Raw genomic sequence first — 25,500 nt, 5'->3', positions numbered from 1 at the left:
AAACGGAAATAAACGTCTGAATGAGATTTAGATAGGATTAATGCAAGACAAACTTCGCTACTAAATGGCTTTAAAGGCACCTAAAGATCGGCAAAGCGATGCCATTTCTGTATGACATTTAGATAGGATTAATGCAAGACAAACTTCGCTACTACATGTCTTTAAAATGCACCTAAATTTAATTAAACTGGTGTTTTGCATTTTGCCCCCCCCCCCCCCGGCGAAATGCGTCCGCTGTACACGGCCGGGTGGTCTCGGTCCCGATTTCTACATCATCGCCGTTCGCCTCAACACTTCAATGGGCTCCGCTTTTTAATATTTGCCTGAAATTAAACGCCGCGCATTCGCAACAAAGCGCCAGTGGTCCCACTTATCACCAGATGCAAACATATGGGCTGTCACCCCCAGTTACCAGTAAGTAAGCGCCAACTCTCCGTTGCGCATAGCGCCAGATTGTTCCTTCTCTGCCACAAACTGTGGCAGAGAAGGACTCTGACTGTGGGCAGTATCTTATAAGGAGATCAAAAGAATCAAATTGTTATTGCAAATGGCTGCTACCGTAGAATACTTAATGACAAAGAAAAGGAAATTGAGCTGCTCCGTGCGCTTAAGATTTCTTTGCAAAGCGATGCCATTTCTGAATGAGATTTAGGTAGGATTAATGCAACACAAACTTCGCTACTAAATGTCTTTAGTGCGGCTTTTAGCAACGGATTAAGGCGAACGTGATGTGTTGAGACCTGCGCAGTTGAAATTAGCTGTATTATATTTAGGCAATTGCGTTAGCAAGCAGTCGTTTAGAAGCGTCAGTAAGCCCAGCACTTATTCACGCTGCTCGTGGTTTCGACACAGAAACGACGAGACTAGGTATCTTGGTTCTTAATGCGTAACTATTTACAATATGTTAAAAACTTTATAATTCGATTAAAAAATAGAACGTGTTGGTGCAAAAACAACATGCAAGCACGATCATTTATTTATCATGTAAAATAATCGGAGCGAAATACAGACAGCACAGAGGCGTCCGGTCACGAATGGTCCACCATTCACAATGCAAGAAGTTTGTTAAAAGCATGACACTGATATATTAAACATAAAGAAATAACATCAAACGTGGGAGATATGCATTGGGGGCAGGAAACAAACACCAGCAAACGAATGGCAATAAATACAGAATGCATAATCGATTGTTTCTATAAACAAGAAAGTGTAAAGCATAAGCATTTCATAACACACGGCAAAACAACTCTCAAATAACAAATGAACATAAGTAGCCACATCACAAATGTAGCATTTTTTTAAATGGCTTGTTAGAGATACCACCATTCTACTTCTTCAGCTGTTACTTGCAACACGTGTTCGGCATCGTTGTCCAATCCCGCCACTTCTACTAAACAGCCCAGCACTCGAAAAATGGCGCAGCACATGCACAGAACGCACCCGATCACTCAGCTCGCCTCGCACTGCGCACGCGTTTCGGTACGCGAACGATGCCCTCTGTGGCACAGTGGCGCCGCGTCGCGGCACCTTTGGGCAGCATATGAACCTCTCCCATAGCGTGACGGCGGAGTTTCGTGACCAGAAAAACATGGAAGGACTCTGATTGCAGTAACCAAGTGTATTTTACTTTGCTGCGGGTATAATTTTTTGGCAGCAACACAATTACGCCAGTGCCGAAAATTTACACCAGCAGCGAAGTAGAATAGACTTGGTTACAGCAACATTAGCTGTTTTTGTCAGTTTTAGCTTTGCGCCGCCAGGTGGCTGCACCATGCAGGCCGCTCTAAAACCCCTCAATTATTCAAAAGTAACGCCATTCTTAGATCTTTCCGCCACCCCGCTCACCCTGGCGCGTCCTCCTCCACGCCTCTTGTCGCCTCAGCCTCCTCCGCTCCCCCATTGGCCAATCTGTGTCACGTGGAAGAAGGCGCCGCGCTTTTGTATGTTTTTTCTTTCCAGCGCGGAGCAGGCGCCACGGTTTTGTATATTTTTTTCTTTCCAGCGCGCGCCGACCTCCATTGTTGGGCCTGCGCGACGAAAGTACGGCAGGCGGACTGGCGGAGTGCGTTAAGGCACATTCACACCGAAAGCGGCGCGTCTAAGCGGCCAAGCGGATTTTCAACGCGGTGAGGCGGTGAGCGCGTACGCCTGTTCACACCGGACAAGCTTGCCTGGCGTCGGAAGGCGGGGCATCTCGCAATTTCTTTAGCAATGTCAGGGACGTGCCGCCATCTCGCGGCACTTTGGGTTTGTACGCGCACTTTCGATATTTTTTTCGTCGTGGGTTGGCGCGCTCCCGTCCGCTATCTACTTCTGCAAAATGATGAGCTCAGACGAAGACGAGATCGTTGGCATTTTACTCGCCCCTTGTGTAGCGCTGTTACAAATATTGAAAAGCGACAACACAAGACAAGGGCCAAAAAAAAAAGAAGTATAAAGCGACGACACGGCGCCGTGTCGTCGTTTTATACCTTCTTTTGTCCTTGTCTTGTGTTGCGCTGTCACAAACCTTACTATGAATCCCAACCAACTGGCCCAACTTGCCGTGTTTACGCCTTTCAAGAACATAAGCGAAAAGCCCAGAGAAAGAGATTCGTTTACATTCGTTCACCAGCGCTTCCTCAGTGCCGGGCTCTGATTGGCTGCGGCCAAAGCGGCCAACTTGTCCGCGCGGAAAAAATCGGTCCAGGCGCGATCCGGCCAAGCGGCCGCGTATTTTCCGCAAAGCGGAAAATCCGCGGCCGCTTGGCCGCATCCGCTTGGCCGCTTGCCCGCTCCGCCTTCGGTGTGAACGTGCCTTTAGCGTAATAGAATGTGTCGGGCCAAGAACTTAATTGCGATGCTATGCTGCTGCGCCTTCGGTTGCCGCAACAGACACAGCGCGGTGTTACGTTTCGCCTACGACGCGCGGTTTAGCCGGCGCGGATGCAACGGACGCCGGGGCTTCGTTCAAAGCGGCAGACATTTTGGCCCGTTCGGCGCCGCCGCTACGCCTCCCTGCCCAGCGCGTCCAGGCATGTTCCAATGCCACGTGTCTTCATGTGCGTGTGTGAGTGTATGTGCATATTGGTGCCCACGCTTGTCGAAGCGCGGCAGCCGGGGAGAGGAGCTCCCAACAACTGTGAAGCAAGGGGGGTCCGAGTGGCGCCGACACGTCGCTGCGCCACCTTATCCCATTGTTCCCGAGCGGCACAGTCACGTGCTCGTCTATAGAGGGGTTCCTTCTTGCCCTCAACTGCGAGAGTATAAAAGCAGCGGCCCCCGGACGCCAAGAGGGCTCCGATTTCTTCTGTTGAGTAAAGTGCTCTCCCGTCTCTCTACTTCGGTCAACCTGACCGCCAACTCTTTGCGATGTTAGAATAAACAAGTTGTTTTGTTGTTACCAGTCGACTCATGCTTTGCCGGGACCTTCGGATGCTTCCAGTTGTACCCCAGGCCGCCAGGCCAACGCTACCCTTGGGGCTTGCGACCCAGGTGCAACAACGGGCGTCAACGCCGAGTTCCCAACAACTCGCGCCAGCGGTGCGATTACAACAACTGGTGGCAGCGGTGGGATCGCGACAACGGAGGCCAGCAGCGAAGAGATGCAGTTGACTGTATGCTGAGCAGCTCAACGACCATCCGGGAGCAGTGCAACGAGCCCTGTGTGATGACTGGTTGCCTGCAGCGGAACGACTGCGCTGAATTCTTGGCTGCGAGGTTTGGTGAGTGCGGGACTTTCTTCTTCTGAGCTTTGCCAGGCTTTTGTTAGTGTCAGAAACAGAGCTGGTAATTGTGGTTGTCGTTGCTACCGGGTTAGTTTGCGGCAAGACAATAATAGGCAGTAGAGAAAGCAGCATTCAGAGCAGCCATGGATTTGAAGTCGTTGCGCAAACCGAAATTGTTGGAGCTTGCAAGAGAGTTGGGTCTGGATGTCTCGGACAAACTCAGAAAACCAGAACTGCTAAAGGCTATTCTTGAGTTAGAGGCTGAGGATGACGAGCTGTCGGAATGCCTTGAGACTATTGAGGAGAGGTCAAAAAGACAGGAGCGCGAACTTAAAGAACAGAAAGAGAAAGAAGAGCGCGAACTTAAAGAACAGAAAGAGAAAGAAGAGCGCGAACTTAAAGAACAGAAAGAGAAAGAAGAGCGTGAACGTAAAGAAGAGAAAGAAAAAGAAGAGCGTCAACACGCTTTGGAAATGAAGCGTCTCGAGATAGAGATGGAACGCGCTCGTAATGGAAGTCAGGCACACGGTGCAGGAGAACGCGTATTGTTCAAGATGACTGACCTGATGCGGCCGTTTAAGCTTGGAGAGGACATTGGTTTGTTCCTGGTTAACTTTGAGCGAACGTGCGAGAAGCAGGGGTTCTCTCGGGAAACGTGGCCACAGCGCTTGCTCACTTTGTTACCCGGCGAGGCGGCCGACGTAGTCGCTCGCTTGGATAGAGAGGAGGCAGAGGATTTCGACAAAGTGAAATCGAGTCTGCTAAAAAAGTACAGGCTGTCAGCGGAGGCGTTCCGTCGGAAGTTTCGGGAAAATGAGAAAGGTAGAAGTGAGTCATATACGGAGTTTGCGTACAAGCTTATGTCAAACATGCAGGAGTGGCTCAAAGAAGAGAAAGCGTTTGGTGACCACGAGAAAGTTCTGCAGTGTTTCGGGCTAGAACAGTTTTATAGTCGGTTACCTGAGAACGTGCGGTACTGGGTCTTGGATAGGCCAGACGTTTGTACGGTGGCTAAAGCCGCTGAGCTAGCCGAGGAGTTTGTGACGCGTCGGGCTCGCGGAGCTAAGGACGGTCAAAAGGGTGAATTTGGCTCCAAGTTTGAGAGGCCGAAGTTCACGCCCATGAGATTAAAGGGGGACACGCGTAGTGCGGATGCGAGTGAAAGCAGTCCGACCAAACGTAAGGAGACGGCGGCAGCCGAAGCCGAACGCAGAAAGCGGTTCGAGATGAGGCAAGCGCGCGTGTGTTACACGTGCCAGAAGCCGGGTCACTTTTCGGCGCAGTGTCCGGACAGAAAGCGGTTCGAGATGAGGCAAGCGCGCGTTTGTTATACGTGCCAGAAGCCGGGTCACTTTTCGGCGCAGTGTCCGGAAACAAAACCAAAAGTTGTGTTTTTGTCAATATGCAGCACTGACGAGAACATGAAGCTTCTCGAGCATTACATGCGAGACCTCCTCGTGAACGGGAAAGAGTGCCGAGTGCTTCGCGATTCCGCAGCTACGATGGATGTAGTTCACCCCTCCTACGTAGAACCCGATATGTTCACGGGCGAGTGTGCATGGATCAAGCAAGCCGTGGAAGCTCATAGCGTGTGTCTGCCCGTAGCAAAAGTGCTTATTGAAGGACCATTCGGAGCGCTTGAGACGGAGGCGGCAGTGTCATCTATGCTGCCCCCTCAGTACCCGTACCTATTTTCGAACAGGTCCGATCACCTCCTGCGCGAGAAGGGGCTTTTGTTTGGTGAGGCTAGCGTTCAGGCCTTAACCAGATCGAAGGTTCGGGAGCTCGCTGCAAAGGCGGTAGTTGCGGGGCCGACGTTGGCGAACAATGAGAAAGGGTCAGAGGCGCAGCAAGCCGATATTCAGAGCACGCCCGAACTGAATAAACTTGAGTCTGTAACGTTAAAGGCACCAGATACTGGAGAGGGAAATCCCGATGCGGGAAAGTTAGAAGAGCTATCTGCAGATTTGCTCATCGCGCCTACGTCAGACGGACTTGATAGGTTGCTACAAGCCAGCCTGTGCTACGATCGCCAGACTATACAAAAGGGTTCGTTGTTCAGTGCGATGCTAGTGAGCGAGGCATGGGCGTTGTACTGTGCCAACGGGAAAATGGAGAAGTAGAACACCCCGTCCTGTATGCTAGTCGTAAGCTGACCAGTCGTGAGCAGGCGTACAGCGCCACCGAGAAAGAGTGTGCGTGTCTCGTGTGGGCCGTTCAGAAATTGTCATGCTATCTAGCCGGCTCGAGGTTTATCATTGAGACGGATCACTGCCCTCTCCAATGGCTGCAGACCATCTCTCCCAAAAATGGCCGCCTCCTGCGCTGGAGCCTCGCTTTGCAACAATATTCCTTTGAGGTGCGTTACAAAAAGGGGAGTCTCAACGTTAACGCCGATGGCTTAAGTCGAAGCCCTAACGTAGGAATCAGCCTCAAAATTGTTACTGATGTTTTTCTTCCTGAGGCAGGATTTTTAACATATTGCTTTTGTTTAGTGTTTCCAAGTGATGATATGCTTTCTAGTGCAATTTTCCAATTTGTGGACGCGTTCTGAGTGCTGCTAGACTACTTTAAGGAACTAGGCAGTGGTATAAAAGGGGAAAGAGCCTGGCAGGGCTTAGTGAGGGTTGTGCCGTGCTTGCTGACTGAGCGGTTGAGTTTCAGCGTAGTTCTAACTCTGGCCGGGAACGAGAACAAAAATGTGAACTCTCCCGAAGTCACTTTGCAGTGTCCCGTGCGAACCTGAACGAGAGAACGAGGCCTTCTCTGTGCGCTGCGCTCAAGAAACGTCGAGGGACGCCCGACTTCGGTTATGAGCATCATCGAGCGACATCCCTCCGGACAGCGGATGCAGTCCCCTGACCATCGGGATCTCCTTCCCCCGGCGGGGCGGTCTGTTACGTTTCGCCTACGACGCGCGGTTTAGCCGGCGCGGATGCAACGGACGCCGGGGCTTCGTTCAAAGCGGCAGACATTTTGGCCCGTTCGGCGCCGCCGCTACGCCTCCCTGCCAAGCGCGTCCAGGCATGTTCCAATGCCACGTGTCTTCATGTGCGTGTGTGAGTGTATGTGCATATTGGTGCCCACGCTTGTCGAAGCGCGGCAGCCGGGGAGAGGACCTCCCAACAACTGTGAAGCAAGCGGGTCCGAGCGGCGCCGACACGGCGGCTGCTCCTCCTTCTCTTCCCATTGTGCCCACGCTTGTCGAAGCGCGGCAGCCGGGGAGAGGAGCTCCCAACAACTGTGAAGCAAGGGGGGTCCGAGTGGCGCCGACACGTCGCTGCGCCACCTTATCCCATTGTGCGCGAGCGGCACAGTCACGTGCTCGTCTATAGAGGGGTTCCTTCTTGCCCTCAACTGCGAGAGTATAAAAGCAGCTGCCCCCGGACGCCAAGAGGGCTCCGATTTCTTCTGTTGAGTAAAGTGCACTCCCGTCTCTCTACTTCGGTCAACCTGACCGCCAACTCTTTGCGATGTTAGAATAAACAAGTTGTTTTGTTGTTACCAGTCGACTCATGCTTTGCCGGGACCTTCGGATGCTTCCAGTTGTACCCCAGGCCGCCAGGCCAACGCTACCCTTGGGGCTTGCGACCCAGGTGCAACAACGGGCGTCAACGCCGAGTTCCCAACAACTCGCGCCAGCGGTGCGATTACAACAGCGGGCAAAAAGCTTTTTGCTTTGCCGTCCGGCGGCCGCAACGCAAGAAGTGTGGATTCGCAGGATCGGGCGGGCTGACTTCGAGGAAGTGGCAAAGAACGCATGGCTTAGTGAAGAGCCACGGCTACTCACAACCTCTTATTTCGAGCCTAGTTCACGCCTTCCGCTTCGAAAAAGTGTGTTCATGCTCTGCGTGGTTTTTAGCGCGTTGTTTGACTTTTTTTTTTTTTTCGAATGTGCTCTCTTTGTTTCATGTAATTTCGTCTTGCGGTGAAATGCACGCATCTGCAGCTGGCCTGTGACATAAAAGCGACTTTACTCAGGGTGTGTTTTAGGCTCCACCAGAAGTTAGCACATTCTCAAGGCCTTTGCAAGGCTCAATATGACTTACGATGCAGTCTTTTAGCTTCGAATGTACGCCCGCATGTATTGATTTGGTTTGTGGTGATTAACGTTTTTAACGTTCCGAAGCGACTAAAGCGAGGATGCAGGTCGTAGTGGATGGCTCCGGATAACATTATCTAGCTCACCTGGGGATGTTTAACGTGCACTTTGATCATAGAATCGTACGTGGACCGGTAAATTCCTCGTTGGCGTTTCATAATATTCGCGCAGGCGCGCTAGCGCAGCTTCAGAAGTTGGCGCCTCGGCGCGATTGTATTTCTTCAATAAATTTTATTTACTAGTTGTAACTCCTTGTCATTATTTCGTATTATTGACGGCGCCTCCAGGGCACCAAAGCGGCAACGGGAACACCAAAGCTAGAACCAGGGTTGGATGGGGCTCGCCGAAGCCTGTACATGCCAAGGGGGTATAAGATCGCGGACAGCCAATTTTGTATGCGAACACTCCTTGCGACGCCTGCATTATTGTAATGTCACGTGCTCTTCAGAGGCCTCCGTTAGCCATTACATGTGCCCTCCTGGAGCAGTACTTGTAAAAAAAAAAAACAATATATCGTCACGATTACCAAAGCACCCCGCAATGAAAGAAACGGTCCTGTTGCCAGGCATTGCTGACCGCACACAGCCATTCCGGCTGTGTGCGGTCAGCAATCTCTCACGCGCCGGCCGAACAAAAGTATCCTGCAGGTACGTAAATGAACCTACGAAAACCACGTACACATACTTTCACGCCGTCAACACCTGAAACTTTGGTAATTACGCGCGTATTTGAGTACACCGCGTGCTTGCGTCGTGTTTCAGCAACACGAACTCTCAACGTCGCGCGCTTTACGCCTTAAATACGCCTTGAATAATGGTCCTTTTCGCTATTTCTTCCGCAATTCCAACACGAAATTCTAAAGGCCAGTTACCGACTGACGAAGAAAGATCTCGAGTGAAAAAACTGCTCCGCAGGGCTCGAACGAACTTTTCTGCGGATTTCCTCCCGTAGAGTGTTAGCCGTCGTCTGCTACGGTAGGCCCACCACCGGCGGCGCCACCGTCGAGGCCGCGCCGAGCGGAGGAGGAGGGAAGTGAATGGCGCTACTTTGGGAAATTGAGGGGTTTTAGGTCGCTCCCGTTTATGGCTCCGCCCCAACGCCCCAAAGGCGTTTATCCGAATACCGGACACGCTAAAGCTCTCTAATATATATAAAAACGACGTCTGTCGACACTTGGCGAAAGATTTAGTAGATTATCTACCCGCTAGCTACTCGTAAGTTCTCCTACACCGCGAGAGTCACGTGGGTAACGTGACCACTTAGGGGCAGTGATGTTTTCGGCCGGCCAAGGACGCAAGTAGACGTAGCGGTCTGCGCATGCGCAGAACCGTCGCCCCTAGTTCTTGCGTACGCAAGCCGCTTGCGTCCCCTAAACTAAAACTCTCTTGAATAACAACAGTTGGTGACGTGCGAGGTAATGGAGCCGCCGCAGAATATTAAGCATATTGAGGACAACCGCATTTTTATGCAACGTACAAATTGCCGCAACAAAAACGCTGTTGAGCAGGCCAGAAGAATTTTAAAAATGTAGCATTACGCGGTGCTTTACTATGAGCAATAAGAAAGATGCCTCAGCTCGCAAACCACGCTGTTCTTTGTCGCAACAAAGTTCTTTCAGCCAATGTTGTGCAGCCACTGCTTCCTGCGCAAGCCGTTACGCTTTCCTTGTGGTATCATAAAAACGGCAAAACCATCTTCAAGCTTCTTGCTGCAATTATATGCGCAACAGCACGGCATAGCGGTAGCACAGAGAGCAAAAACGTTCGCTGCGCCGAGCTAATGGGCTAAAGCGCCGAGCCAGCCTAAAGTCCCTTGATAATTTGAAAGTACCGCCACTCTGAACACTGCCGCCACCGCGTGACCTCCTCGCCTCCTTCTCGCCCCTTGCGCGTGCCCGTCGCGACAACCAGTTTTGCCCCCGTTTTTCTGCACGACGATTGGTCACCCTGCCGTTGCCCTTGGAAACGCATGGATCTTGCGTTTTGCTTGTCTTTTTCGTTCGCGCCATTTTTCTCCTCAGTTCAAGGGACTTTAGATTTCGGAGGTTATGACCAGCTGAATTCGCCGCTACCAGCGAAGGCGCTCCAATTCGGTGGCTGCTCTCAGTCGCGCGGAGCGCGATTTGAGAGGTGCGATATAGCAAGCAATGGCATGTAATTCAACCGTTTGATCATCTACGCCCGTGGCTGTATGCCATATTTAATGCGTCAGTATTCCTTCGCAGCGACAGTGGAATTTCGTTTTATTGAAATAACGTATAAGCACACTTCATATTACAATGAGGTCAAAAATACAGGGTGTTCAATCGAAAATATGTTAAAAAGTTTAAGTACCTCGTTATATCGAGAATTTCGTTATACTGAAGTTTGTTATATCGAGTTTTTAACTGCACATGCCTCAAATTTACAAAGTGACTACAAACAAAAATCCACGTAATTGTTCATGCCTCACAATTGGGGAAACATTGCCACCTAGCTGTGCTGAAAAGTGTTTGCAAAAAAGTACATATGTATTCTGCATTATCTGGTACACAATTACAGCATCAATAAGTTAAAGAGAAACTAACATAAAGTGCCAAGTCATTACATTCCAGTATTACCGTTACAGTAGGGCATACGCATTTCGGCATGATGTTCTTCCTGGTATAGTGTGCATGCCCTAGACTTTACAAAGACTACTGGTTGTCAGAAATCACATCAACATATTTTTTTCTTCAGTTGCATGTTTTTGTGCTAAATTTGGGAGCCTGCAGATTTATCAAGGGTAGATAACAGCTAGAGAATACTTGCTAAATATGGTACCTATATACGCAAGGTCAGTCAGCAACTTTTGCTGCAGCACACTTTTCATGCTAAAATTGAAAGCCTGTATAGCAGGTAGATGGTAAGTGTAAGTCCATTTTACACAGTTCTCAGCCATTTCTGCCAGTGTTTCATCTACATGTTCCACAACAAGTTATTCAAGCAGCTTAGAGCAGAGAATTTTTTATTAATATGGCAAAACTCCTCAGATAAGCCCGTATACTTTTGACGAGGCAATAACACATCATCTTGCCGATAACGCAAAACAAAGCTGTATATATTTTTTCAGTAGCTGCTTTAAGGGATTCTTCTATGTTATTGTAACGCACATATCATTCATAGAAATGCCTGACTGCAGCGACACTTTCAGGAACGCAATCTGAAAATTATTCTCATGGGAGCTGTGGCATGAACAGGAAGTGATATCCCTATTAAATGCATCCCATATAGGTATATATAAACGTGACTTACAGCCCAAATGGCCTATGTCCTGACCCTGCTGATTTCAGTATAGCAACACTGTTTTAATTCAAAACAGGTATACTGAAACCATAGAAGAAACATTAAGCGATGCCATATAAAAAGTAATAAATACAATCAATATACAGTCAAACCTCGATATAACGAACACGCATATAACGAATTATTGAATATATCGAACTCTTCCGAAATATTTTTGTCAAACACATGTATTTTTAACTTCCTATAGCGAACGCGGTTTGGCATAAAACGGATATAACGAACTTCGTGACGCCAAGCCCTACCTCACGTTAATAGCAGGCGGCAGGCTTCGTTGCACTACAAGTGTGTTGTGCGGCGCTGCGGAAGTCTCTGAACATTCCGCAGACGAAGCTCAGGCTGACCACGTAGACGATGAGAACATTCCGACTTCACAAGAAGCACTTGCTGCGTTGGATTTACTACGCCGCCACTGCAGTGCTATTGAGGGCAGTGGGTTTGCCCTTGTTGAGTGTTTGCAAACTGTGGAACAGGGCGTGATACGGAATGCGATCAACACCAAGAAGCAGGCCGCGATAACGCAGTTCTTTGTGCGTAAATAAATGAACGTGACCCAAGTAAGCATCGTTCGAGTTGCTGTGCCTTCTCTGATTGAATTTTGCTCCTCTTGCATGTATTTTTTACGAAATTTTATATTACGAATTATGGATATAGCGAACTAATTTCAGACTTTTTAACTGTTCGTTATAACGAGGTTTCAATGTATAACACGCACAATATGGCAAAAAATAGATGTAACAACGGACATGTCTCCCAGTACACATTAGCATGTACAGAGCAATGTGATGCTGTCAGCTTACAGCACAGGTAATTTTGAAGAATTTAGCACACTAATGTTGAATTCCAATGGTAGATAGCGAGCGCTCGGCCGGATCACGAACGGAGCGCATCACTCCGACTGAGATCGCTCTCATCTGCTCACACCATATCTGCGAAGGGAATGCATGCGCTCCCGCGGGGGCACTTAGTACAGGAAAATCAAGTGAGAGGGCGCTAGAATAGAGAGAGGAACAAGCGCTTGGAAGCGCAAGCCACCACCACATTTCACTGTCCGTGTCAGAAGAATCATCACTCGACTTGGAAATCGTACTGTCCGAGTCGGAGCTGTCTAGGAGCGCGAACAAAATCGCACGGCGCGAAGCGGCGTCCACGTTTCCCATGTCCATAGCTGCTCGCGACCGGAAACAGGCAACCGTGACAGGAAGCAGAGGCGGGTGAAGGAAATACGTCACGAGGACTTCCGGTCAAATCTGCCGATTTCGGCGGAGCAAATATTTTTGCTCCACGTAGCAATCTGGGATCAGCGGCTGCTCCCAATCTGCCATTGGAATACACAGCTCACGCTCCCATTCTGCCATTGGAATAAGATTGCTCCATACAGAGCAGAAAAACTTGATCTAGATCTGCCATTGGAATTCAACATAACATACTTGTTCACATTTCCCAGCATTTCACATCCCAGGAATTGTTATTTGTTGCACATGGCATACATGCCATGTGCAACAACATCCTCAACATCCTCAATGTTTTTTGGCGTGTAATAGACCCGAAGAGCTATCCCGATTTAATACTAGTTGATGAGCACGGTGATATGGTCCACCACTCGGAATGTGCCGATTTATTGAATCGCGCATTTTCATCTATATTTACACAGGAAGACACCACATCATCACCAACCCTTGACAATCTCATTAACATATCAATGCCAGAAATAATTGTTAGCGAAGCAGGTATTTCTTCTTTACTAAATAAACTTAAAGTTTCTTCCGCATCACACTGGCATTAATAATAAAGTGTTAAAATATTTGTCACCTAGTTTTATCACCTATATTGTGTGCACTCTTCTCGCAGTCTTTATCAACTAATACTATTCCACACGACTGGAAGGTAACAAAAGTCATACCCATTTTTTAAGTCCGGAGACCGAACTCACCCCATTAAATTACTGCCCCATTTCCTTAACTAGTACTATTTGTAAATTACTTGAACACATCTTGTATACTGAAATCATTAACTACTAAGAAGACCACAAAATTATTGTTGATTACCAACATGGCTTTCGTCATGGTTATTCATGCGAAACACAGTTAGCCGGCTTTTTTAGATGACTTACATTCATACCTAGACCTACGGTTTCAAGTTGATGCTATCTTCCTGGACTTCTAAAACTTTCGATCATGTTGCTCACCATAGGCTAATACTGAAGCTAATGAACCTTAACATACACCCAACCGTTATTGGATGGATTAAGGATTTCCTCTCATCCAGAGTAAAATATACGTCTGTTAACAACAGTAATTCCTCTTCTACCAAAGCAACCTCCGGTGTTCCGCAGAGCAGCATTCTTGGCCCTTTACTTTTCTTAATCTATAATAATGACCTGCCTAACTGTGTGTATTCCCACATCAGACTTTTTGCCGATGACTGTGTAATATATTGATTAATTTCATGCGACAATGACAAAGATATTCTTCAAACCGATCTTAACGCTACAGTATTAACACATGGTGTTCAACATAGTTGATGACTCTTAATACAGATAAAATGAAGTTAGTATTATTTATTAGGTGCAACCACTGTATTCCAACATCGTATGTAATATATAACAACATAATTGAACTTACAACTTCATATAAGTACCTTGGTGTTCACTTACAGTCTGATCTAACGTGGCATCATCACACCCGCCTGACGTTGGCATCAGCTAGCTGCTCCTTAGGCCTCCTCAAACGCAACCTTAAGCATGCTCCAGCTAAACTATGCAGACTAGCATACAGCACATTATTACGCCCAAAAATCGAGTATGCATCAGCTATCTCGGATCCTTTTCAAACATATATCACTCAAGAAATCTAATCACTGCTAAACCGCGCGGCCCATTTCATTTTTTCTGATTATTCACCTTATACTAGCATTTCAGCACTGAAAACTCGCGCTCAGCTTGACGACTTATCTCATCGCCGCATAATTGCCCGCCTCTCGCTGCTGCACAAACTTTATCATCATCCACACCTTCACCGCATCTTCGAACCAGCGACAGCCTTCTTTCCACGCACAGCTAGACCATATCTTCAAGATAAAACGCATCAGTTGTCACTCAGCTAACTATGCTAACTCCTTCGTTCCCCGAACAATTGTTGCATGGAATAACCTACCATCACACATTGCTACTCAAACCGATTTCGCAACCTTTCAGGAACTTTTACACAATAGTTACATGTAAATATCCATCATGTACTGTTTCTTCATACGTTGTTCAGTGTATATATTGTTTTGATCATTTGTCTTACCGTTCTGCATGCACATTGTACAAGTGTATTCATGTCTCATCAATTTGTTAAGGTGACAACTGACGCAGTTTCGAGCAACACCTCGTTTTACTTTTTACATTGTGCCTATTTAATTCCCTTAATTTGTTTTCTCAGACAGTCTTGTATTTTCTATCCGAGTTTCACTTGACTAATGTGTTTTGTATATTGTTTTACTTGTGTATTTTGGTAGACATCGTACTTTTGTATAACTTTTGTGGGGGTTTTTTTGTAAAAATTTTGTATAAGTTTTGTGTACTTTAGTTGTTTTTCTTTCCGTAACGCGCAAAGCTCGTATTTTTTCATGTATCGGTTCCCTATGTAATACCCCTTTGGCGGCCTTTAGGGGTATTTTGAAATAAATAAATAAATGTAACGTGCACCCATTTACCAATTTTTTTATTTATTTCTGAGGTGGGAAGGGCTGGATTGGAGCAGGGAGAACCTAGATGGAAGTTCACCGGTGGAAAGTTGTGGCACACACATAGAAATTCATATATGCACCTCAAAATCACGCACACCTGTGACTATAGAGTGAGTGAAAAGAAGGCAGGTTAATTGATTTTAAATTATATTACTGAGCTAAGATCACATATCGGTCTGTGTTCTTGATCGATCACTTTCAAGGATATTTTTTAGTGCATGCTCATAAGGCTACATATAAGATCAAAGAAGCAATCAAAGGAATGGGACACCACACTTCAGTGTTTTTTGAGATTGCATATCTTTCTTGGATGCATTGATGAATGGCCACCACAGATGCTATACTCAGCTACAAAGTGTTTATTGCAAGTAATATATACTGTAGCCCCGGGCCGGCCTCAAACAGTGTTGGAATTTATGTCAGTGTCACATGAGGGCATCCCCAACTGCTTCCATGCAGCTGTGTTGGGAGGACATAGTAAGACTATGGTCTCCCAACACAGTATAATTGTATAATAATAATTGTATAACATTGTATAATAATTAATATATAATGTATATCTTGACAATTAATTCTGAGGACTCTGGATGAACTCCGTTCCAAAGTCTTTTGACAAGACATTTCCCTGCACATATTTCAAAGCTACAACAGGCAGTTGATATATGTTGCCATTTTAGCAAGCTTTCTTCAAACTATAGCAACCTCTTTTTTTGTTTAGCAGTAAAGATACACTCCTAGGGAACATACTCCTACATGGAGTCTGTGAAATATTTGTAAATAAATACATAAATATAAATAACATCTTTTATTACTGCATTTTTATCCTGATTTAATTGAATATTGAAACTTTTTACAAAAATCTTCTGTGTAGCAGAATAATGACAATGAATTGCAGTACCTGTCTCTAAACATAATTTCCACTGCAATGAAATACTATCCACACAACTCTTCGGGTCTATTTGATACTGCAATACATATAGCATGAAGTGTTTTTTTTTTTTTTGAAGGTCTTCGAAGAAGTGCTCTACTATCAAGATAAGCAGTGTTCTTTGGGGCTTTTTTCGCTTAGGTTGTAACATGGCGTAATGTTACTATGAAATTAAATATAAGCATGTAGGCCCGTTTCATGCCGGTACTGCAACAGTGACTTATAGAATGTGTTGTCCATAATCCATAGTTCATAGTCTTTGGCTTGATCACTGTTCAGTTTCACACCTCTAAGTACACTTTTGCAAACTGTGCCTTTGTCCCAGGGCACATCCAAAGTAGATGGTGGGCATCAGCTGCAGCCAATTAAAGAAGTGGAACGCTTCAGAAACTGGACAATGTCATCATATGGTCGACCGCAGCAATAGTGATGGCTGGTGTAAGGGTTGCCCTGACCCGAAGTCTCCGCAGAGAGACTATCTACACCGGAGAAAGATTAGATCTACCTTTCCTTCGTTTGCACTGTCACTACCATATAGTATAACAACTTACACTTGTGCGGTCTTTAAAGATGCCTCTTTACTAGATAGTTCACGTTCTTTCTTATTGAAGTTCTATATCTTAATTAGTATGTTATAAATATACCAAATTTTTAACTCTACTTAGCTGCGATCAAAAAATGGCAACAGAGCTTATTTTGTTGCTGCCAATTAAAAGTGATGAACTTAAATACCTCCATGTACTTTGACAAGCTAGGTGCCCCCTAGCTACAAGTCAGCACCAGATTTCCATAAAAAAATTTTCTTGTGCTTAAACCTCATGAAGACTCTGCAGTTTTGAGAAATATTTCAGTCACAATTGGTGCACAGTGCCGTCCTCATTCAAGCATTGCTTTCATTGCCACCAGCCTGTAGCAGAGAAGCAGATGTGGTATGATGCACCATGCGCTGACATAGGTAGAACAGAAGGAAGTCAGAAGCTGGGTCCTGGATCCTTAGTATATCTCATTGCATGCATATATGCATTATTCACTTGCTCTGTTGTAAACACAAATCACCAGCAGCTTTATCTTTGACATGCCCTGCAGTACAAAAGGGTTCCAGTATTTATACATCTTCAATTTGTTTGTAGGGTTTTAACTTTCACAGATATGACAGGGACTTTTCACCTTCCTCCGACTTTCTCAGACTGAACTTAACCTCACCTACAACTCATGGCCACATTGAATGCTTACATTTTCTGCATGCTTTAGTGAACTCGAACATCACCACTGTACCTCCTAAAATAAATTTTATATATAAAGTTTGCAAAACCTTTACATACCCGTAGCTCTCACAGGCTAATCATTTTATAGGAGTAATGAACTGAAATTGTTGTGCCTGCTTTTTTTATTTGAAAGCCTCCATTCTTTGAGAGCACCACAAATAATTAATTATGCCAACTTTTATTTGGCCAGTTCAAAATGTGCACCAAGTGCAGCATGGCTTTGGGCATTACATAGGAGACTGTTCATGTCACTGATACTCGGGGTGGCAGACACATGTTGTTACAAACAGCTCAAGCACGTGCCAGCCAGCCTGCATAGTGCAATGATTCGTGTCACTGAAAGCTGCTAAATTGGTCCTTGCAATTGTGCACTTACCCTTCAAAATGCAAGGAGACCCTTTCTCCCTTGTTATCTTGTGAAGTGATGAACCGTCCCAACTTTCAGCAGCGACATCATAGATGTTTGTGTACACGTACATCTGTGGTGTCTGGCAATACAACATCGCCACATCAGGTTTTGGTGATGTGAATATAGTCTCCCACTTTTCGTCCAAAGCCCCACTGCACTTGGCATGTGTGTTTGAACTAGCAAACAAATGAAGTGCTGTGTTTAATGGTTATATTCAGAAATAACTACAAAATTGTCTACAAATCTGAAGATCTTCATAGTGGCTGTTTGTTGCAGGCTGTTCATAAGGCATCTGTCATAACTTTCTAGCAGCAGGTTGCTAAGAAATAGAGCTAGACACAAGTCAATGCACACATCTTCTTTTTAAATAAAAAAACTGACCATTGTACTCAATGAATGTGGAGTGCAAATAACAGTTACAATTTTTTAAGAAATAGCTAATGCTAATGCTGTACAAGTACTGGAAACAAATGCACCCATAGCGGTCGATGCACTGGCTCAATTCTATGCAAGCCAAATTGTGCACTAATGAATAATAGAAGCTTTTCACATCAATGAAAAAACAACTCCCTTTTGGCAGACACTCGCTCTGTAGACACTGCTTGGGGCTTTCTCATGAGGCACGAATCGTCCACATCAACTCTTTCCTTCTGTCCCATATGCGCTGATGCTCTATTTTGCTTGAACATGTACAGACCGGCCCAAGTTAGCACTCTTTTGCTTTTAACACTATTGCATATATGTCAACTCAGAAAAATATGATGGTCTTTAGGTCTTCAGCATATGGCAATGAAATAGTAAGAAGACCTCTCCTGCATTCATGTCAAATTTTCAACCATAGTTTTGTTTTTCACTCACTCAGGCTGCATACATGGAGGCAGCACGTTTTAGAGGACTCTGTCGGCATGTTTACAGAGAGCGATTCCACATTGGCAATGCAGCATGCACCGTAATAAGAGTACAACACTGCCAGACACAAAGAGGCTTATGCATCCCTGACAACAGAAAGAAAACAACTGTTTTCAGTGCTAGCCAATGCAGCACAAGAGTAACAAAAGTGTACTCTGGCAGACCTTGCTTCGCAGTACCAATATGAAAAATCTGCGATGGTGTGCATAATACAAACTATACATTGGAGAGATTCTGTGGAAACTGCTTATGCAAAAAAATAAGTAAACATATTCGTCACAATCGACAGTATAAGTACCATAGCCTATCACAGTTTTAAGCACACTCAGAGCTCTAACACACTTTTTTTTTTCACTACTTCTCACATATCCGTGGCATATTTGCAGTGTGTGATGGAACAAGCTGCAGACTGGGCTTAGTGGCTTCATTAGAAACACTCGCATCCAGTAATCAGAATCGTGCTGGTTGCTCTGCACATGTGAAATAATTATGTTTGTGTAGCATATTTCCTTTTTCTTTCTTTCTTTAGTCAAGAACGACCCCCACGCATTTCCCTTGGGCGTTACAGCAGTTGTGGTACAAACAACTCTTCATTTTGGCAACATACTTGCTCTGCAGGCAGCTTGTTCCGTTCCGCTATGCACTTTGGAGAAAAAGGAACCCTAGCGAACAGGACGTCCTGGGCCGGTGTTCACGAATTAATTTTTAGGTTATGATTTTAGGGTATGATTGTTGCGCTTGAAAATATAAAACAGCTTCTTTAGGTAAATTTCCTTATTAATTCTAACTTTATATTGTAAAATATTTGAAAAAGGAGCTTTAACCTACATATATCAGTAACATATTTGAGAGAAATAGCTAATATGTTAAATCTAACCAGCTGGAAACCACGCGGTCCCAGCTGGCCGCACTAGGTACTGGCTAGTAGAAATAATCAGTCGTTTATCATCACACAATGTGCGCGAGAAATCATTGCCTCATCAAATCTAAAAAAAGACGAACTTTAACGTTCCCGTGTGGTATCGACTCGCGCGCATGGCACTCACCAAATGGAAGTAAATGCTGGGTAAACGAATGCATTTCATGAACCTTAAACTTAGCGAAGGTGCGTCTAAACCTGTACTATGAAGCAACTTCACTGATTACTCAGCTGCGTACGCAAAACCACCTTTTCTTTTTTTCCCGCGTGGGATCGGTTCTCCCTCGTATAGACACGGCCCTCTGAGGTACCAGGGGCGTCAATCTCCTGAGGACGCAGCGCATGAGTGAACTGATTGACTTTTTACATGCGAAATTTGTTTTCGTCGGCAACACAGTGTGCACATGAATAAGAAAACCAGCTTGGCGTGCACACGTTTTCGGCCTAGGGGAATCCGCGTCCAACAACAGGGAAAGAAGGGGATCTTTGGGTCGCAACAGCAAAGGAAGGGGGTTTTCCTATGAAACCGCTACTGGGGATATTTTCTCGTTGGCAAGGACGAAATGGTCACTAGGTACCACGTCTTTGTCACGGTCATCCAACATTACGAAGGCTGTTCTGACGCAGTTCATGTGTCTCTCGGGTCCAAGGACCGTATAGAATAACTGCGGGAGCTTTCTCATCTGCGAAGGTCAGGAATACAGTGATGATTTTCTCATATATTCATTTTTGACGTGAATACTTGCTGTGTAGTGTTGTCTGGGTTCAGATTTAGTGTGGCAGCCGCACCACAGCTTTTGCGTACGCCAGCCTACACTCTTAAACAAGTTTGCACCCTTTGGGACTTATCTTAATTGCCCCACGACGATAATCGCCATCTATCTTGCCCGTATTTACTTTATTTAAAGCTGCGAGCCCGGTAGTTCCAGGTCACGAATGGCATGCGCGTTACCACCGTGATGTAGCGTTCTCCACAAGAAAGCAGCGAGTGCAGTTTCGAAAGGGAACGCAAACAAGGCGGATGACGATTTCCGTTGTAGTACAAGATGAGCTCCAGAGGGTGTAAGCTTTTTAATGAGTGTATGCAAAACGCAGGCTGAAGTCTGTGACTGTGTGTGGTTTGTTTTCGCGGATGAGTGATTATCTTGTGGTGTATTTCCAGTAGAATTACAATACATGACTCGCTAATGGTAGTCTACGCACCGAAAATTTTGGAGATGAAACATTGTAATTCTGTATTGCCCAAGCACACGCTCGAATTGAAGCTTGCGAGCTAACACATTGCTGGCCTAGCTGGTAATCAAAGCAGCGCTAAGGTCGCACAGGAAGACGGTAAAATGATCGAAAAACGCAGCGCACTGTTTGCTCTTTTTGTGTCGTTCTGTGCTAATGCACTGCGTGTTCAAATTCAAAGTTGGTTTTTGCATTATCACTGTATTATTTACATTATCCCTGTGTATGCATGTGCGTGTACGCATTAACAATGAAATCCATGCAGGATAAATATGTTCCAAGTGGGGCATGCTGCAAAACGATCTACATTGGCGCGAACGCCAACGTAGATATCACTGGGCACCGCAACGCCACAACCCCATGACAGCCACAACGCCACAGTCGACATCGAATGTTTTTGTCACCAAACAGAATGCGCATATAATGCCTGTGTTACATAAATTTGTCGCAATGTATTTATCCTGCAAGGACCTAGGGAATTTGAAAGGTATTCAAGGAAATATGAGCATTAACAAAAGTCTAGCAACACTGTAGTACACAAAAATCTGCCAACATGTCGTTTTTCTAGGGAAAAAACGGCGTAAAATTTAGGCAACTATGAAAAATCACAAAAATCTGCTAACTGTGGGTCAAGATGTGTCAGTGTTGCCAGATGAAATGTTTATAACTGCCAACATATGTATTGCATTTTAAAACTAAATAACAATGTAGAGACGTCCAAGAAAATTTTTAAAGCCAATACAGTTACTTTATACATGTGTAGAAATAAAAATATCTCTTCAAAATTGTTTTTTAAATACAAGCTATGTAATACTTTTTACAATATTATTTTTATCAAGTACTAAATGATAATGACAAAACGAGATATTTCTATCTGAAATATTTGCCTGCGTTTGTTGACAGACGCCATAGAGTTTCATATTATTTCTATTGTTAAGCTTTGGTTTCACTTTTGCTGCTTGTGACGAATTCGTTGCGTTAATGAAGGAATGGGCGTTTTCACAGCAACGCTGTGTAAGCACTGTGCACAGAAATAACGTTGTAGGTGTTTTGTGCAAATGCTGGTGTTCACCATCAGGCAACGCGCAAACGCAACGTGTTTCAAGGAGGCTGCAGGTATTTGGCGCGTTGAATGACGTTCAGTAATCGGCACGGTAATAGTGCAAGAGCATAGCAAGAGTCTTACTGCTAGGATGACCAGCCATGCCAGTAATACAGCTACACGTTGAGTGCTACTACAGTGAGCTGCGTTAAGCAGAGATACAAAAGTTTTCTGCATCGTGCAGAACGAAACATTTCAGTGTACATGGTAATATATGTTTTATATTGTTGGCAACGCAGAATAACAAGCGCCACTTTTCCCGCATGTGTTCGTGAGTCATTCGCATCTTTTTGCTTACGATTCCCGATAGTCTATGAAAGTAGACGATATTTATGCGAAACTAGGAACACAAAAATAAGCTGTGCTTCTGGAAATTTATCGTTTGTAACTTTTGCGTTTTTTTTTTTTTTCGCGTGGTTTAGGATTTAGATGCCGCCAGGGGCATCAATCATACCATTTCAGAAAAAAAGAACGTTAAAGATAGCCTTACTGGTGCCAGTGGACCATCGAAAGTTACATTTGTGTTCCATTTATTTTTTAAAGGCGCAGCAAGGGGCTCAAATGACCGCAGCTAGCTGCCAGGGAACTATGTGCTATAATTATCAGTTCACTTGATTTAAAAGATCAAAGTAGAACTCTTACCATATATATAGGACCGATGGGCTTATAAGTTTCCAGCAAGGCAAGAGTAGCGTGCATAAGATTTAGTTGTTCGTAAACCACGAACCATTCATTCTCCAGAAACTATACCCCCTTCTCTATTTCTCACACGCATAGCATTTTTACTTGTTCCTAACGTGAAACTCGCATGCACAGCCGTTTGTATTTCATGTTCACCAATCTTTGAAAAAAAAAATGATGAAAGGGCTGCTCAATGTTGGGGAATAGATCAATAACAGTACAGTAGTAAAAGAAATAGGCCCATAGTAGTTATAATACTGCTTATCTTTAATTGCATCTTTTGCTGTTCAATTTTGTAAATCAATGCAAATGTATGTTGGAATGTTGCTTGTTATTTTTCCCGAAGTGTGATATCAATAAGTGCAGTTTGGTATGAGGGGGATGATCAGTATATTCAACCTTAACCAGAAAAAATTGTATTGGCCAATTTGTCTATATTCAATGGTGCAAGAGTCAGCTTTTCCAGAAAACGTTGTGTGTGGAAAAACCATGGGACCATAATCAAGTTCCTGTTTCTCATAGGTGAAAAGCAGATGCATAATGAAGTCGCAAACTTTGGTTGCCAGAGGCCCTTCGTACGCTCTCGTTAAAAGTCTGGTTGCCAGTTTTAGAATTCGCCATTTTGGTGTCGAAAATGAGAAACCCAGTGGAAGGCCTGTTTCATGTGCTTGTAGGTGCTGAAAATTTCAGAAAGCCAATAATGACATAACCATAGAGGACCACGACATATCAGCTAAAAGAATTTCTACATATCTGGGAGTATCATGTGGGAGAGTTCCTGTTATTGTCCACGATGACTTGGAAATGAAAAAGGTTGCACCAAAGTGGATCCCAAACTTTTGACAACTCAACATAAGAGGAAATGTGTTAAGACATTGGTGGCTGTTTTGGAACTGGTGACAAGACATGGATCTGCTGTTATGATCCTGAGAAAAAAGGAACAGTCTAAGGAATATAGGCACAGTGGTTCCCCTGGCTGCCAAGGAAGTTTCGTGTGGCAAGGTCAGTGCAGAAGCAAATGGAAACAGTTTTTTGGGATAAGGAGTGGTTCTGCTGGTTAATTACCACCACCCAGGTGCAACCATAGATGCAAAATGTTACTATGTTTTATAGACGAAGTTGAGGCAAAACATAATAAAAAGCATTGAACCTGCAAGATTTCGGAGGCAAGTGATTCTTTGATAATCCTCTGTACCATCTATAACAAATTCCTTAGATTTAAGCACTTATTTTACCCTTGGAAATGTGTTCTACATCAAACAACAAAAATTCAAGTAACTCCAAGTAGACTTCGCTGTCACATACCTTCTTTGAGTTTTTATTTACACACGACTGATCTGGCACACTCACTGATATGTAATATGTGTAGGGAAGACGAGACCATAAAAACTTTTTAATTTCTTGTTGACAATTCTTTAGCTTAAGAAAACTCACCTTAGAAAAAAATACCACTCAGCCTTGTTAGATTATATTCAACTCGTCAAAATTTACTATCTTTGGGTGCCTCTACACCAGAGTACAGCAACGGGAACGTTAGCACTGCCATCCAAGATTTTGTTTTAGGATCAATGAAATTTAAACTTATAATACAATAATTCAAGCCTCCTTTTCTTTCACCCAAATTGAATTCATTTTTATGATTATGGTGTTTTTCGTTTTCATAAAATTATGCAGGCTCTCCGATCTCTGTCTTTCAATTCTAACTTGCCTATTATAAAATTTTGGCCTCATATGTCATACTTTTGACCTAACTGATTCTTGGCCAACCCCCCAGAGTCGGTACGTGCCAGTATTTCGCAAGGTTCAACATCTATAAAAACATTCAGGAAAGCTTTCCAAAAGTGTCATCCTGTTACATAACATTGCCTCGTCACACACTGCAGACGAAACAATAGCAAAACTGATAGGATATGTTTGCCTGAGCTCGTTGGTTGCACACAGCACAATTGGTTTCCAGCAGAACATTCTAACACAGGCAGAAAGAGAAAACGATACTCGCTGGACTAGCAACTAAATGTTTGTTATCGACTTCCTACACTTTCCATGGCACAAGACAGCCAATGCTTTTTTTTTTTTTTTCTCTGTCATTCCGATTATCAGACTCCTTAGGTTGAAATATCGTTTTTGCACAAGTAGCCCTTTTCTTTTTCTGTTAGTAGTATTGGTGGTGTACTGATTGCTAGTCCAGTGTGTGTCATCTCTTTTTGTCCATGTCTGAACATTCTGCTGGAAACCAGTTGTGCAAAACTGACCTCCTTAATATTTCAAGTGATGGCCCATCCACCCTTGTCGTCCAAGTAATCTTTTTCTAGTCTAAAAAAAAAAATACCTAAAAGGGACAGTGATTGGGGAGTGTTCTGGAGGCAACTAATGCTGCAAATGAGTACGAGCTACACCAGCAGACATTATTTGCCGTAATAAGCTGCAGAACATGTCGCTAGTGCATAGACTTCCTTGGGGAATATGTAAATAGTGTAGCAGTTAGTTTTCTAGCTAAATGTTTTCTCTGTATAAGGCTCAGTACTTACCAGCACCCCCTCGTACATGTAGTTTTGTATTTTGCTTCCTTGTTTCAAGTGAAAACTGTGTCTGTACTATAATTGCTAGTTTTGCTTCACACCCCTTCTTTACTGGTTGTTAAGCAATTTAGATTTTTCTGATGACATCAATATGACAAATAAACCCAAAAATAAATTGCAGAAACAGTTTATTTCAATATATTAAACAGAAAAAAAAATGTCAGCATTCACAGTAATGCTCTTGCATGCACTTGGCACTGAAAATTGGTACCAAATAGTTGAGCTGTGAACAATCACTCTATTTAAAAATACCACGGTGCACTTCATGAACACAGGGGCTACTCATAGACATGCAGTTAAGGCCGCCCCACATTGTGTTTTCTGCCGTTTCATCACCTGGCGTCGCTTGGCGTCAACGTGGAGGGTGACGCGCCCAAGAGACACCAGATCTTGCCATTGCCGCCGGAAGCAGCTCGATGAGCACAGACCAATCAGAACTGGTCTGCGCCAGAAAAGGCCGGTAAGAATGCTGTATGTGGGGCAGCCTTTAGTAGTATCGAGCTGTATTAGTTTATGTGCAAGGACGAGCTTAGATTGTCCCAATGGTTTAGAGCAGCACAAGTGTAGTGACCGAGCAAGTTTCTCTAGGGCAAGAACAATAGGTTTATTTCCTG

The 25,500-nt window shown here is 44.6% G+C and overlaps 1 protein-coding gene across 1 annotated transcript in view; it reads right to left on the bottom strand.

The window, feature by feature from the left end:
* LOC142579659 (uncharacterized) overlaps positions 1-19,713 on the bottom strand; it is a 64,984-nt gene extending 45,271 nt beyond the window's left edge. Inside the window, exons 1-2 of the mRNA XM_075690117.1 lie at positions 19,419-19,713; positions 17,431-17,542 (exon numbers count right to left, since the gene is read on the bottom strand). Coding sequence (XP_075546232.1) covers positions 17,431-17,542; positions 19,419-19,457 — 151 coding nt within the window. The 5' untranslated portion in view covers positions 19,458-19,713. The remainder of the gene's footprint in view (positions 1-17,430; positions 17,543-19,418) is intronic.
* Between the last annotated feature and the right edge of the window lie 5,787 nt (positions 19,714-25,500).

The sequence above is a fragment of the Dermacentor variabilis genome, chromosome 1, assembly GCF_050947875.1.
Source record: "Dermacentor variabilis isolate Ectoservices chromosome 1, ASM5094787v1, whole genome shotgun sequence".
In the NCBI taxonomy this organism is placed as follows: Eukaryota; Metazoa; Arthropoda; class Arachnida; order Ixodida; family Ixodidae; genus Dermacentor; species Dermacentor variabilis.
This window is presented reverse-complemented; position numbering and strand designations above follow the sequence as displayed.